At 44.5% G+C, this 13,922-nt stretch overlaps 1 protein-coding gene across 4 annotated transcripts in view; it reads right to left on the bottom strand.

Moving 5' to 3' along the window:
• The window catches only part of TFAP2E (transcription factor AP-2 epsilon), a 72,857-nt gene that overhangs the window by 33,170 nt on the left and 25,765 nt on the right, over window positions 1–13,922 (bottom strand). For 2 of the 4 annotated variants that reach the window (XM_053398840.1, XM_053398841.1), the window contains exon 4: window positions 5,442–5,531. The exons of the other annotated variants lie outside the window; for them this stretch is intronic. In XM_053398840.1, the coding sequence (XP_053254815.1) occupies window positions 5,442–5,531 (90 nt within the window). The remainder of the gene's footprint in view (window positions 1–5,441; window positions 5,532–13,922) is intronic. 4 annotated transcript variants of the gene reach the window in all.

Raw genomic sequence — 13,922 nt, 5'->3', positions numbered from 1 at the left:
TTGGTAGCAAAGATCTGTGAGTTTTTTTTCAAAAGGTGAGGAGTTTTGTCATGGCCACGGGCTAAACGATAAAAGCTAACTGAACAAAAACATGGAAGATTATGAAATCCCATGTCTGAGGTGGGGATGGGACTACAAAATTACAGATTGCTATGAAAATGCATTTCAGTTTGGAAAGTCTAGCAGGGTCCAAGTAGGTATTGCTGTTTATTAGAAGATGCTCCAGTACAGTGGTAACTCTGGTTAAGTACTTAATTCGTTCCGGAGGTCCGTTCTTAACCTGAAACTGTTCTTAACCTGAAGCACAACTTTAGCTAATGGCTAAAGCTGCCGCCACGCCACCAGAACACGATTTCTGTTGTTATCCTGCAGCAAAGTTATTAACCTGAAACACTATTTCTGGGTTAGCGGAGTGTGTAACCTGAAGCGTATTTAACCTGAAGCGTATGTAACCCGAGGTACCACTGTATTAGGCACAAGGTCAAGAATGCTCAGGCCAGCAGCCTGTATGAAGAGCTGAGAGAACAGGCACCATAACTAGGAACTGGGGGAAGTTGTGACAGTGATCTGCAATAGACTCTGTCGGGCTCACTGCAAGGCCTGGAACTGACTTTTCTGTTACAAGGCCTTTAAGCAAGTCGCTGGCAGCTCCACCTCTCCAGCCTTCCACGGCTGCCTCGCAGTTCAATTACTCCATTGCTAAACAGATTGTGTTAAATACTCACTGACTCCGTGTAAGTATCAATTTGTGCAATGGGAATATGGATCCGCTCCAACCAGATCTATAATTACAGCGCTGTACTAAAGAGATGGGGAATAATATACCCCGGGGACTCGCAGCCAGGCAGGTCTTCTTGTTTACAAGCTTGCTCAGAGGTCAGTAATGGAGAGTTCCCATTCTTCCTAGCTTTGGTCTGCTGTTGCTGCAATAAATGCCTCTCTGGCTTGAAAGGCAGCCATCTTTCAGGCACCTCAGTTACTAGGGAGGCGACAGTCGTAACCTTTTCTTTAAAAAAAAAATGCCTCTGGAGTCCAGAATCAGCAATTCCAATTTGCAAGGCTGGCTTTTTAAAAGAGTGCAAGATTGTGACTAAACCGATACAGACCCCCTTCTCCCTTGGTTCCTCTCTCATTTTGGAGACCTGCTCAGAGTGCAGTGCTCTCATGACATCGCCTGCCGCCTCCTGCTTATGCAGAAACAGAATTAATTAATTATACATCATTCATCCCTGGCAGATATTTATCCACCCTTTAAAATAAAAGTCCTCGGCTAGGCTTGCTTGACAAAGGGAGGAACAGGGATGGGCAGGAAGGGAGATTTCAACCATCAGCAATCGGCAACAGAGGAGATGGAGCTGTAGTGAGGGAGGAAAGACGAACACTTTTCAAAAGTGAATCCAACTCGCTTTGTACATTCTCCACATCTGTACTCGGAATGCCGGGGCTATAAATTGGCTGGGACAGCAAGTTTCAAGCCTCTCTCCTTGCGCATGCACACACTGCAACCTCTTCTGCAGTCATTTATGTATTTATTTTATTGAATTTGTATAGTGTTCTTTGTCAAAAGACCACAGGGTATAGAACTTAAATGCCAATACATAACATAATATCTATACAACATAAAAAAGTTATAAAAATGCAGTTGTAATAATTCACCTGCTGAAATGCTCCTGTGTGGGGACTGCAGAACCCTCCTACTTTGCAGACCCTCCAACATTTTATAAAACTAGGAAGAAGATTGCACCATGTCTCAATTCCCATCATTGTCAAGGATCAGCTGCCTGCCCTGATGTGGCTGTTAAAATTGGAGAAGACTAAGGATGAGCAAGGTGGAGAACCTCCAGGTGTCGCTGAACTCCCAATGGTCAAGGAGTAAATCTGCAAACACTTCAGTTTTGCTATCTGGCTTCGAATGTGAGCCAGCCAAGCAGAAAAGTCGGTCCACCATCAAGCTTTTCCTCACCTGCGGACACGATCAGCTGCTCAACCCACCAGCAAAAAGTGGCTGGTTCACTGGAGTCCGACAGGCAGCAGCTCCACTAGGCTGTAGTCATCCTCAGTTAACTTCCCGTGTGCCTGCTTCTGACCCCATTCCCACCCCCAAATCCCTTCAAGAATTGGCTTCCATCTCCTTAGGGAAAGTGTAGCAGCAGCTCTTTTGGACAACGCTTCTAACGTGTAGGTGGAGATGAGCAAGGAAGGGAAGAATGATGCAATCCTACACCAAAATAAACGTGACTGCGAGGGAATTAATTCTGCACACTGCCAATTAAGGCTCCGTCTCTCTGTTCACATTTTCTGGGAGCCTTGGCTGGAAGTACAGCATAAATAGGAATCTCAGCCCTTTTACAGCAGCCTAGGCAAAAGGCATCCCAGATTTGGTCAGAAGTGAGAGCCGTGTTTTCTCTTGATATAAATGCTGTCTAACTCGATTGGGACAGATCTCTTTCTACTGCCATGGAATGTGGGGAGGGGGGAAAGAGACTTGGCAAAAACATAGGAGGATTCCACCGTTTCCATCCACCAAAGCCTCATAGAGGGGTCATGGGAGTGTAATTATATAATACATTTGTTAATCAATACAATATATAAAGCAGTATGTATTATATCAGTATAAATTTAATATCCTCTTTGCAGGTTTTCTTTTTACAACTAAGCAGCATATAAATTCTCTGAAATAAATAAAAGATTTATAAACTGCTTGATCAAAGTGCTCTCTAAACAGCATACAACAGAAAGTGTAGGAAAAACGCAGCTAAAACCCAGTTGGGGAAATTTGTACATAAAACTGTTCATGAAAAGAACATATAAAATACATTATATTCATAAAAATCCCTTGCTGTACTGTGCACTAAAATTAGGACACATTTTCATGAGAATTAAAAGAATAATAATCCCAAAACTGGTGCTGAAAGTTGAAGAACTGAACTTAAGGCTGGAAAAATGAGAAACAAAGAGAAAAAAGAAATTGACAGAATCCCTCCTGTTGAGAACTTACTTAGTCTAAAAATAGCGAATGTTTAAAAACACACAGAAATGGCAGAGAAGCCAAACAGGCACTTATCCTTGTGCTCGCTAAACATACAGTTCTTTAAACAAAGACTGTGCCAAAAAATAAATAAATCCTTGAGACATGTGATAATGGATCATAACCTCATCTGATGGAATAATGGGTGGGTTGATTTTCTACAAAATTGCAAATTTTGACAAGGATTTGAACCAAAAGACAAACCCCAACATTGTGATTACAGCCAAATTTTCCAGCCTTGTAATAAAAAATAAATATATTGCTGGAGCACATTTTCTACATATTATCTCTCTGCTCGCTTGGCACACATGCAGAAACAAGCAAACAGTGGCATGTAATGAATGCACAAAACCCACATTGTGTACCCGGCTGGTAAAGCATTTCTTATTCAGCGGTATTTAATAAAAAGCCTGTTATGTTCTAATTAAAGCAAAAATCATTACGGTTGTTAGCACTCAGCTTGCTTTCCCCCCCTTTCTGGTCTTTTTTTTTTAATGTAACATAATGATTTTTTTCTTAATCTGCAAGAAAAACAATTTCCCTGTGTAACCAGAAAAGGCTGAGCAAAATGACAACAGCAATTTCATCTTATTTCTCTGTGCCTCCAACATCCACTGTGCCGTCATATTTCTACTTCGTTTTATAAGTGTATAGGGATGGGGTTTTCCCTTCCTAGTGTGAAAATGTCTAAGGTTGTGGGGTGAAGGTGCTAGCTTAAGCAAACTAGAGATCACAGAATCATAGCCTTATCCTCCATGAATTTGTCTGACACTCTTTTGAAGCCATCCAGGTTGTTGACTACCACTTTAGAGAGAAGCAGTGTACTAGGGACAAACAAGGAGGACATCATCTTCATGTCTTACTAGTGAGCCTCTGGAAAGTGTTTTCTGGACTAAATGGATTTCAGCCTGATCTTTCACAGCAGTTCTCTGGAGTTATGGAAGGCTTGTCTCACGCTAGTTCCTTATGGAGAAGCAGGGAATACCCACTTTTCCTGCAAACATCTGAAGCTGTACAGGGGCGGATCAAGATCAACTGGATGATCTGCAGCAGAACAACAGTAGTTTCTGACACACACGCAAATACACAGCAGCTAAGACTGCTGAAATGAAGGGTGCTTCCAGATGAGCATTCCTCCTGATGTGTCTGCACAAAAATTGCACTGAGGTTATTACACATTGCTGTTTCTTGAGCATCCATTCTGATTTGTTCATAAGAAGGACATATGATATTGCCATTATCCCACACTTTCCAGGACATTTTCCCATCAATTTTCTTACCACAAAAATGTTGTTTGTTTGTTTGTTTTGGAAGTGGGCTTGTTGTATCAGAACACTAAAATCAACATTAAATTTACTGGCATATGAATTTATCATGCTGTCATACTTGACTGTTGTCAAGTAGTGCCAGTCTTGAAGTGGCGAAATAAAGATGGTCAGGTCAGCTCTGGGACTAGGAATGGGCAGAGGTCAATTTCGATTTTCATTTTTCCAGACTTACTTTCTCTTCCACATTTCCACATCAGTTTGCAAATTTCTTCTAATATTTTTGCAAAGCAATTTCCATCTCGTATGTTATTTTCACCGATACTCAGAGATACCCTATCTCTTAATTCTGAGTTTTCATCGGTTGCCTTTCACTCAAGTCCCTGTCCTTGTTTTCAGATGGGAGTGAATCACATATCAGGCCAATTCAGGTTGCACAAATAAAATGGGGATTTGGCAGTCTTGCGGAACAAACCCACTTCTCTTTCAAAAACTGAAATTTTTGCAATAAGGAAAGTGACAGGAAAATGCACTGGCAAGCTAACACTAGATTGATGCAATGTCATATAACCTCCCTGCAAATAATAAATAGCAGATATCATCTAACTTCTCCAAAAACTTTTTGTGCAAGCAAATCAGGACGATAATGCACAATAAACAGGTCACAGCAACCTCAGTCTTTGGGTAGCTCTACCGGCTAGCTTTAGAGTGTCTCATTTTAATCCCTAACCTCTAGGAACTCACACATAGATGTACGGTATATATGCTGGTCACCCCAAGTGCACATCACTCATGTGGTGCAGTATCTAACTGGCTCTTTCCCATTGAGTCACCATTTTTTTCTCTGCCTCCAGTCAGTGGGTTCTAATAAATACTAATACTAATACTAATCTAATAAATAAGTGGTGAATTAGAACCTGCTAGCTTGAAGCCAGCCAAGTCCTCATCTAAATATCTGAAGGGTTGTTACACAAAAATGATGGCGCAGATTTCTTTTCTGTTGCTCCAGAGGGCAGGAGGACCAGGAAGCAATGGTTCCTATTACAAGGAAGGGGATTTTGACTAAATGTTAGGAGGAAGAACTTCCTGGTAGCATGACATGTTTGAGAGTGGAGCAGGCAGCCAGGGAAGGTGGCGGGCTCTCCTACCTTCCTTGGAGGTTTTTAAGCAGAGGCTGGAAGGCCACCTAGCAGGGATGCAACAGCAGCAAGTTTCCTGCATCATCAGCGGGTGTTGGTCTGGAATGATGTTGACACATGAAAAACGATTATAGCATTAAAGAAACAGAGTGAGAGTATGAATTGGCAAGTCTGTGGCGTTTTTTTTCTTTAATAAGGCCAAAGGGAAAGAGGTTAAGAGTCGCTGCGCTGCCAGTGAAGAAACCAATGACATCACCTAGAATGCAAGGATAATGGACACCGCTGACAAACGGTCCATAGGAGCCAATGGTGACCACAGGGAAACAACTATGTGTTAAGGTGCAGCCATCTGTCTGATAAACCAGCTAGAGAGGGGTTTACTAACTCAGTGGATGGGAAGATATGTCCTAACCCAGAAACCTGACCCACAGAAAATCCCAGAATAAAGATTGCTAAGAACTTTGGGTCTAGAGAACAACATGACCCATTTGAGGCTATGAAGAATATCAAAAGATTTCCACTCATCCCAACCAAAGACTAAGAAGCTACACTTGCGGCTGCTCCCCACCCCCCAAAGAAGCGTGCTTGCGTAAGTATGAATGCACTACAATTAGAAATATGAACAAAATTAGTCCTGTAAATTTGCCATCCTGTTCTCAATAAACTTGGGACTTTCTGGAACACTCCCTTTACTGCAAGGTTCCTCCTCGCAGGCCAATGGATTGATCAGCATTGCTAACAAAGTTTGAGGTGAAGTCCCCAGGTGAGACAGCCCTGCTCCACATAACCCCTAGAGGACTCATGAATTTACTCCAGGTGAGGAACAAGTTTGCACATTGCAGTGCAAACTAGGAAAAAGGAGTTGGCATGAAGCAGGAAGGGCGCCTTCTTGTGCCACAAAACCCAGACATCAAACCCCTGCACTAAAGTCATGTGGTTTCTGCATCAGGAAAGGCTGATGTCTGCATCCTGTCTAAATTATGCAAATTAATCTAATTTGAATGTTGTTATACTCCCTTCCTGAATCAACCAGAACACTGTGATTTTCAAGCTGTGCTCCGTGGAATATGCAGCTCTTTGGAAACTTATATGGGGGTTCCTCAGGGAGGGACGGGACGCGGGTGGTGCTGTGGATTAAACCACAGAGCCTAGGGCTTGCCGATCAGAAGGTCGGCGGTTCGAATCCCCATGACAGGGTGAGCTCCCGTTGCTCAGTCCCTGCTCCTGCCAACCAAGCAGTTCAAAAGCACGTCAAAGTGCAAGTAGATAAATAGGTACCGCTCCGGTGGGAAGGTAAACGGAGTTTCCGTGCGCTGCTCTGGTTCGCCAGAAGCGCCTTAGTCATGCTGGCCACATGACCCAGAAGCTGCTCACCGGCTCCCTCGGCCAATAAAGCAAGATGAGCGCCGCAACCCCAGAGTCGGCCATGACTGGACCTAATGGTCAGGGGTCCCTTTACCTTACAGGGAGGGACATCAGTTATGGTAAGCCAGCCTGCCCAGTATCAGACCAATACTACTTTTTCTTCTCATTCTGAACACTTTTATTTCTACTCTACCTCTACTAGTCACATCAGATTTACAGTAGATTCTAATCCATGTTCAGTCCAGTACTTTGATTACTGTCTTGTATCCAGAGAGGCTTAGTGCCTCCAACAATGAGGTGCAACATGGCCATCCAAGCTAGTAGCCATGGATAGCCTTTTCCTCCATGAAATCCAGTGCATTGCTTGATACTGCACAAACAGGAGGAGTTGTCGACACCCTGCTCCCAAGGGCCTTGTTCTAGCATCCCCCACCACGTTGTTTTGAGGTTGTCCAGAGGGCAACTCCAGGCACTGGTGGAACTGAAAAGGGGTGAGGAGAAGCCCCTCCTCTCCAAGTACCCCTCCCCCCGGCATACAGAGTGCTGCGCTGCTGCCAGTCTCTCCTCAGGTTCCTGAAGAAACCCTCCCAAGTTGTCACTCTTGCATGTGCACTGTGACGTATGGCCCGCTCCAGTTCTATTGCCTGGAGGAACATCCAAAGTATTAAACTCATCTTTCTCTCCCTCCGCAAGGATCACAGAACCTGAGCAGCCTCTGCAATGACTCCCCGTCATTCACCACTCTTAGCTTGAGGTCCTTCTGCTATGAAATTCCCCAACCTTCTCTAGGGCGCCTTCCCCACCGCACCTGCCCTGTGGAGAAGGCTGAAGGCCTGGGACTCTGGAATCTGAATCAGGATGCAGAATATGCTTGGGATATGCAACTGGTATTCCAAAGCATACACACTGCCTCCAACAGTAGCGGTACAACATAGCCACCACGCTTAGTAGTCATCAATAGCCTCCATGATTTTGTCTAATCTCCTTATACAGACATCTATGGTTGAAAGGACAATACTTCTGCTGATAAGCATGAACTTAATCATCATAACCAACCATTGGGCATTTCCATTGTGAGTTGGCAACAAGAGTAACAAAAACAGAAATTCTTCCTAAAAGTATTTCAGACCATAATGTGTTAATAATGGAATTGAAAGGGAAAGAAGAGACTATATTTAGGTGGGGGATGAATGATGGATTACTGGACAATCAACTAATACTGGAAAAGGCACAAAAGACATTGAAGGAGTATTTTGAGCTTAATTTGAATAATGAAATGCTTTGTAATGAGAAAATATGGAACCGATTTACATATAAGGAGGTGATTTTAAAACAACAAGAAGAAGATATAAGGTAAAAAAGTATCTATAGAAATACAAAGAATTTGTTAAAAGATGTTGGGAAGTCAGAAAGAGGGAGGGGGAAAATCGATGCTCTTGTTGGAGCAATGCTTTATGATATAGATCTGTGTAATGAAATGTAATTAAATATGGAAAACTCAATAAAATTTATTATTAAAAGGGGGGGAACCACCTGTTTGATCAGCCTTCCCCTGACCATTAGCGCTAACACAATTGCCCTGTATAGGGCTCCTTTAAGAAGAAGAGTACAGTACAGTATAAGTTTAATAAATGCAATAATGTGAGGGTTCCCCCCCACTTTCCCCCTATGAATCAGTTTTGCCATTTTTAATCTTGTAAACCTCTATGAGATGATTCACTAATGCTAAGCAGTATATGAATATTATTACATGAAAATTTTAAAATAAAGCCAACCTCTGGCTATGATAAACAGCCATTTCACTCAGCTTCGGCAAGACTCCCTATGAGAGATCCTGTGTGTCCACTTTGAGATTGCTAAGTCTTAAGACAAATTGGAAAACGCTCAAAGGAGGATGATTAAAAGGGCTGGAAGATATTGTCCTAGGAGGAAACGTGGAAGAAATCAGTCTGTTCAGCCCGGAGAGAGGGTGGAATTTGGGAAGGGGGCATGTTGATAGCTATGAAATATTTAAAAGAATGTCAGAAAGAAGGAGGAGGGCTATCTTTTACGGTATCCACTGGGGATCGCAGGACACAGAGCCCGGGGTTTAAATGACAAGATGATGTGTTGGGGAGGTTAAGTGTTGGGGAGGTGAAAGATTCCAAGATGCAGAGCAGTTCAAGAATGGAGCTGGTTGTTGTGATAAGTCACAGAATTGCATCTATCATAGACAGGGCCTCGTAGAAGGCCTGTCACTACCTTGCAGGAGGAGGGCGGGAAAAGATGCCCAGGTTTCACCCTTCTGAGAACCTCAGCAATTTTCTTTCTTTCAGAAAGCACAAGTTTCTAGGGTTTAGGGCTGCCAAGGTATGCCTGAAACCTCCAAGGTCAAAGGGGGCATCTGACCATGATATCCAGCAGTCTAAAGAGTGGCCTGCGTAGCTCCTTGCTCACCTGCTCCCACCCTACTAGCCAAACTGAAATAAATTGTTCAAAATATGATAAACTATGCAAATAAAATCAATTTTCAAAATCTGTGCAACTGATGGGATTCAGGATTTCTTGGCATGGCATTGTAATTACGGGGGCGGGCGATTTATGGAGTAGGCAGCACCCTGATAGCAGACATTTACCCAACAAAGCAGACAATCTACAATTTAGGGGGCAAATATTTTTGCTGCATATGCACCAGTGTTTCAACACAATAAACAACAGGGGGGAAAGATGCATATCTGTAACAATACCATGCCAGGCAGCCGTAACTAAGGGTGGCTCCCCTGAGCACACTCTGTACCTGTTCTCTTGAGTTACCACTGCACACACTTCTTCCCTTCACACATTATGGCTTTCACTAGGAGACATGTCACTTACACGCAACAGACACATCTAATGTACAAAGTGTGAACTGGTTAGCCTGTGGGGGCACAAAGTGATCTGCAGGACATTGTTCCCACTTCTGTGATTTATGCCAGCCTGTGGCTACATATATACATTACCCACATGTATTTATTACAGTGACTAACATAAGAGAGATATAGCAAGTAAAGACATAGAGCAAAACATTTTGTTTTGCTTTAAGACTTTAATATTTCTATGTTAGTCATCGGCATAAATATATGGTTATTATGGTGATTAATGGCATCCTTCTGGGATCTAGCACAAACTTGTCTGAAGTGTTGTTTGAAGCTTTAAGAGTCTCGTGTGTGGGTGTGTATCTCACATTTATATCCCAACTTTCCCTCGATGAACTCACAAGTGGCAGACATGGTTCTCCCTCTCTCCATTTCGTCCTCACAGGAACCCTACAAGATTGGGCTAGAAACAGTGACTGGCCCAAGGTCACCCAGGGGGCTTCGTGGTTGAGGGCGGATTTGAACCCTGGTCTCCCAGGCTGTAGCCCAGCCCTCTAACCACTACACCACACTGGCTCCCTGCACATTTTTGTGAATTTGCCATCTTCAAAACCACTGATGGGAAACCCAAGTCAGGGCTCGAATATTTCATGCCTGCTATTCTCCTTGTGCAGCAGCATAAACCAATCCTCCACCTTAACTCCCTCCCCAGGGATGGTTCAATAAAAGTATTTTTTAAGAAATAGGGTAAATATTTTACAGAGAGGTGAGCCACGCCAATGAGGGGGCTTGGCACCGCTTTAAGCAGATTGCTGCAAAACAAGCAGCCGCAGAGAGTAGAGGGTAAATATGAGCATGCAGCCATGCCCCAGATGTTCATCCTGCTTGCTCTGCCTATATAACCTGTCATCCCTCAGATTTCTTGCACAGCAGCAAATATTTATAACCTGCCCTTAACTGGAAAACGGAGATCGCTGTCAGTTTTCCTAAGCTTCTCAGAAAGCAAAATGAGAGAAGCAATGCATGCTGGGTGTACTTGAGATTGTACAGCTACATGTTCATCATTCGCAGTTTTCATTTTTGGGAGATGAAACTAGCAGTTCTTGTGGACAGAGTATTTTCTGAGATGGTGTGAAATACCCAACTTTTCTCCCACTCCACTTTGGTCCTGGGCAGCTGTTGTGGCGCCGGTGTCATTTAATCCCAGGTGCTGCTCGTTTTTGTCACATCCTGGCTGATCCCACCCCAACAGGGACCATGTAGTGAACAGGATGACACCACAGTGCTAAGTAGCCAATCTGAATGAGGATATCATTGAGGGCAAGTGAGGGCGATGTGAATGAATAAGAGAACAGAGGAACATAGAAACTTGCCTCATACAGAGTCAAAGCATCTTGTTCACCTAGGGAGGGACCCATGAAGGAACTCTCCCCACAGATTTCAGTACTCTGAGAGCACCTCTCCCTACAACATCCAAACCTTTGGATGGCGGGAAAGTGTTTCTGCCATCTGTGTTGGCAGTGAGAGGCATGGCTGTGGCGCCCATCCAGGGTGGGGTGTGTGCTTAGCCCATGTGCTTTCCCACCCCCTTCACCTGGTCTTTGCTCATCAGGGGACATATCAAGTGTAACTCCTTAAAGGCACTACTGGTGCTCCCCAAATATTTGGGGTTACAGTTCCTGTTGGGCCCTGGCAGCCTGGCCAATGTCTGGAGGCTGATAAGTGTTGCAGCACAAAATATCTGGAGGGCACCAGGTTGGGGAAGGTTGTACCAGAAAAGCAAGGTAAGACATGGGAAAATACAAGAGACAGGTTCCAAAATCCATAAAATCATAGCTAAATTTATGCAACTAAAGTGACACCACTAACAGGGGGCAGCTCCCTTGGTCTTCCCCAGCCCTCCTTGGAGATGCTGGCAGGGACCGTCTGCATGTGGAGGAGGTGAGATATACACCTGACCTTTCAAAAAAAACCACCAAAACCCCTTTTCTCAAGCGAAGGACGAATAAGCTGGATGCCCCCCCCCCAAGTGATCAGGCTCTGTGCTTTCATCTCCTTGCTCTGTTTCAATTACTGGGCTTTATTTTTGTGGACTTTATTGATGCCTATTTTTTGTCTGTTGCATTTCTTGTGTTTTCATTGCAATGTGCTGGGCTGCATCTAAATAACAAAACACACTATCTTTCCATTTCATTTAAGTGAACATTAAGCAGCACTTTTTACACTCTTAAAGGTAAAGGTAAAGGTACCCCTGCCCGTACGGGCCAGTCTTGACAGACTCTGGGGTTGTGCGCCCATCTCACTTAAGAGGCCAGGGGCCAGCGCTGTCCGGAGACACTTCCGGGTCACGTGGCCAGCGTGACAAAGCTGCATCTGGCGAGCCAGCGCAGCACACGGAAACGCCGTTTACCTTCCTGCCAGTAAGCGGTCCCTATTTATCTACTTGCACCTGGGGGTGCTTTCGAACTGCTAGGTTGGCAGGCGCTGGGACCGAGCAACGGGAGCGCACCCCGCCGCGGGGATTTGAACCGCCGACCTTTCGATCGGCAAGCCCTAGGCGCTGAGGCTTTTACCCACAGCGCCACCCGCGTCCCTTTTACACTCTTAGATACACTCTATTTTAATGTTGCTTGGTCCGCGTACACACCATACATTTAAAGCACCCACCCACCCAAAATCCTGGTTTACTCCTCATAGAGCTTTAATTCCCAGCACCCTTAACTAACTACAATTTCCACAATTTGGCAGAGGGGTGGTTTGTGTTTTAAAATGTCTGGTGTGCATGCAGCCTTGGAAATCCACCTCAGTTAGATGCTCAAGCATGACTTCTCTCTCCCCCCACCCCCAGTTTCCTAATGCTGGTCCAAATGGCCAGAAATACAGTGGGCAGAATCCAATCATGCATGAGCAGAACTTCCAGTCGTGCAACTCAACTGTAGCTTCCTCTCCTCTTGGCGCAGTTTGCGTGCACCCCCAAAATATGCTCTGGAGGGTTCCCCAGCCTCCTAGAGCAGAGTTTGAGGGTGTGCAGGTGACTGGAGGGGGCAAGAAAGGCAGGCAAATTCTCATTGCATGAGTGGAAATCTCTTCTGCTCGTGCAAGAGACACCATGGGATGCATGCAACCCTGTATATGTGATGGATTATGTGCCTGTGCGTTCTGTCTTCTGATACACACATTTGATGTGCACACCTGTATGAGAGGGATGCTTTATTCTTATGGTCCTCCCACACTTTTGGTGGGCGGGGGGAGGGAGCTGGGATGACTGTGGGAATCTGGCATGCACAGGTACGGATATTGCACATACACCCAACATGTCAGTTTCATTGTTCTATACAATGGGAGATGTTTCACTAGCAGCCTTTGTACATCTTCCAATTGTGTGATGTGAAGCAGCTGTTGTTTAATCTGCCTGAAGTAACACTAGTAAAAAGGATTGTGCAAGCGATTGCAGCCAGGGAGGAGGTGGCCCTGCATAATCAAATGCTATCAACTGCAAATGCGCCTGGATTCTCTAGTCTGGAGCACTGGCTACCCTGACCGATTACCTTAACTAGGAGAGAAGAGGAGTGCTACCCAACTGCCGTATTTTTTGTTCTATAAGACTCACTTTTTCCCTCCTAAAAAGTAAGGGGAAATGTGTGTGTGCCTTATGGAGCGAATGCAGGCTGTGCAGCTATCCCAGAAGCCAGAACAGTAAGAGGGATTGCTGCTTTCACTGCACAGCGATCCCTCTTGCTGTTCTGGCTTCTGAGATTCAGAATATTTTTTTTCTTGTTTTCCTCCTCCAAAAACTAGGTGCGTCTTGTGATCTGGTGTGTCTTATAGAGCGAAAAATACGGTAATTCTGCTCAACTTCTCAGTAGTGCTCAGTGCTGCCACCACTGCCCCAGCGTCACTCTCTGTGGGTTTGAAGGTGCAAGCACTGTGCCCTTTGCATTTGGAGCATGGAGTCTTCAATTTATGCAGGTGGCTCCCACCTCACTTGCTCTCCACTCCACCTGAATCAGGAGAGGATATGTGTATGTGGACCAGTGCCTAGAAGCAGGAATTGTCCAGATGAGAACCCACATACTGATAACATGAAGGTGCTGTCTAGAGGCAGTTCCCAGGTCTGGGATTTGGGAAGACAAGATAAAGGCTTACAAGTTCAAAGGTGCAGTTGAGATAGTGAAGTCACACATTGCCTCTTTTTAATGTGCAGCTGAAATGGACAGGTAGCAGGTTTAACTTCAATACAGACAGAAGGCATAGATTAACGAGCTGTGCAATTAAGTCTCTGGAACTTCCT

Source organism: Podarcis raffonei, chromosome 8, assembly GCF_027172205.1.
Source record: "Podarcis raffonei isolate rPodRaf1 chromosome 8, rPodRaf1.pri, whole genome shotgun sequence".
Taxonomy (NCBI): Eukaryota; Metazoa; Chordata; class Lepidosauria; order Squamata; family Lacertidae; genus Podarcis; species Podarcis raffonei.
Note: the sequence above shows the minus strand (reverse complement) of the source record. Positions and strands in the feature narration are given on the sequence as shown.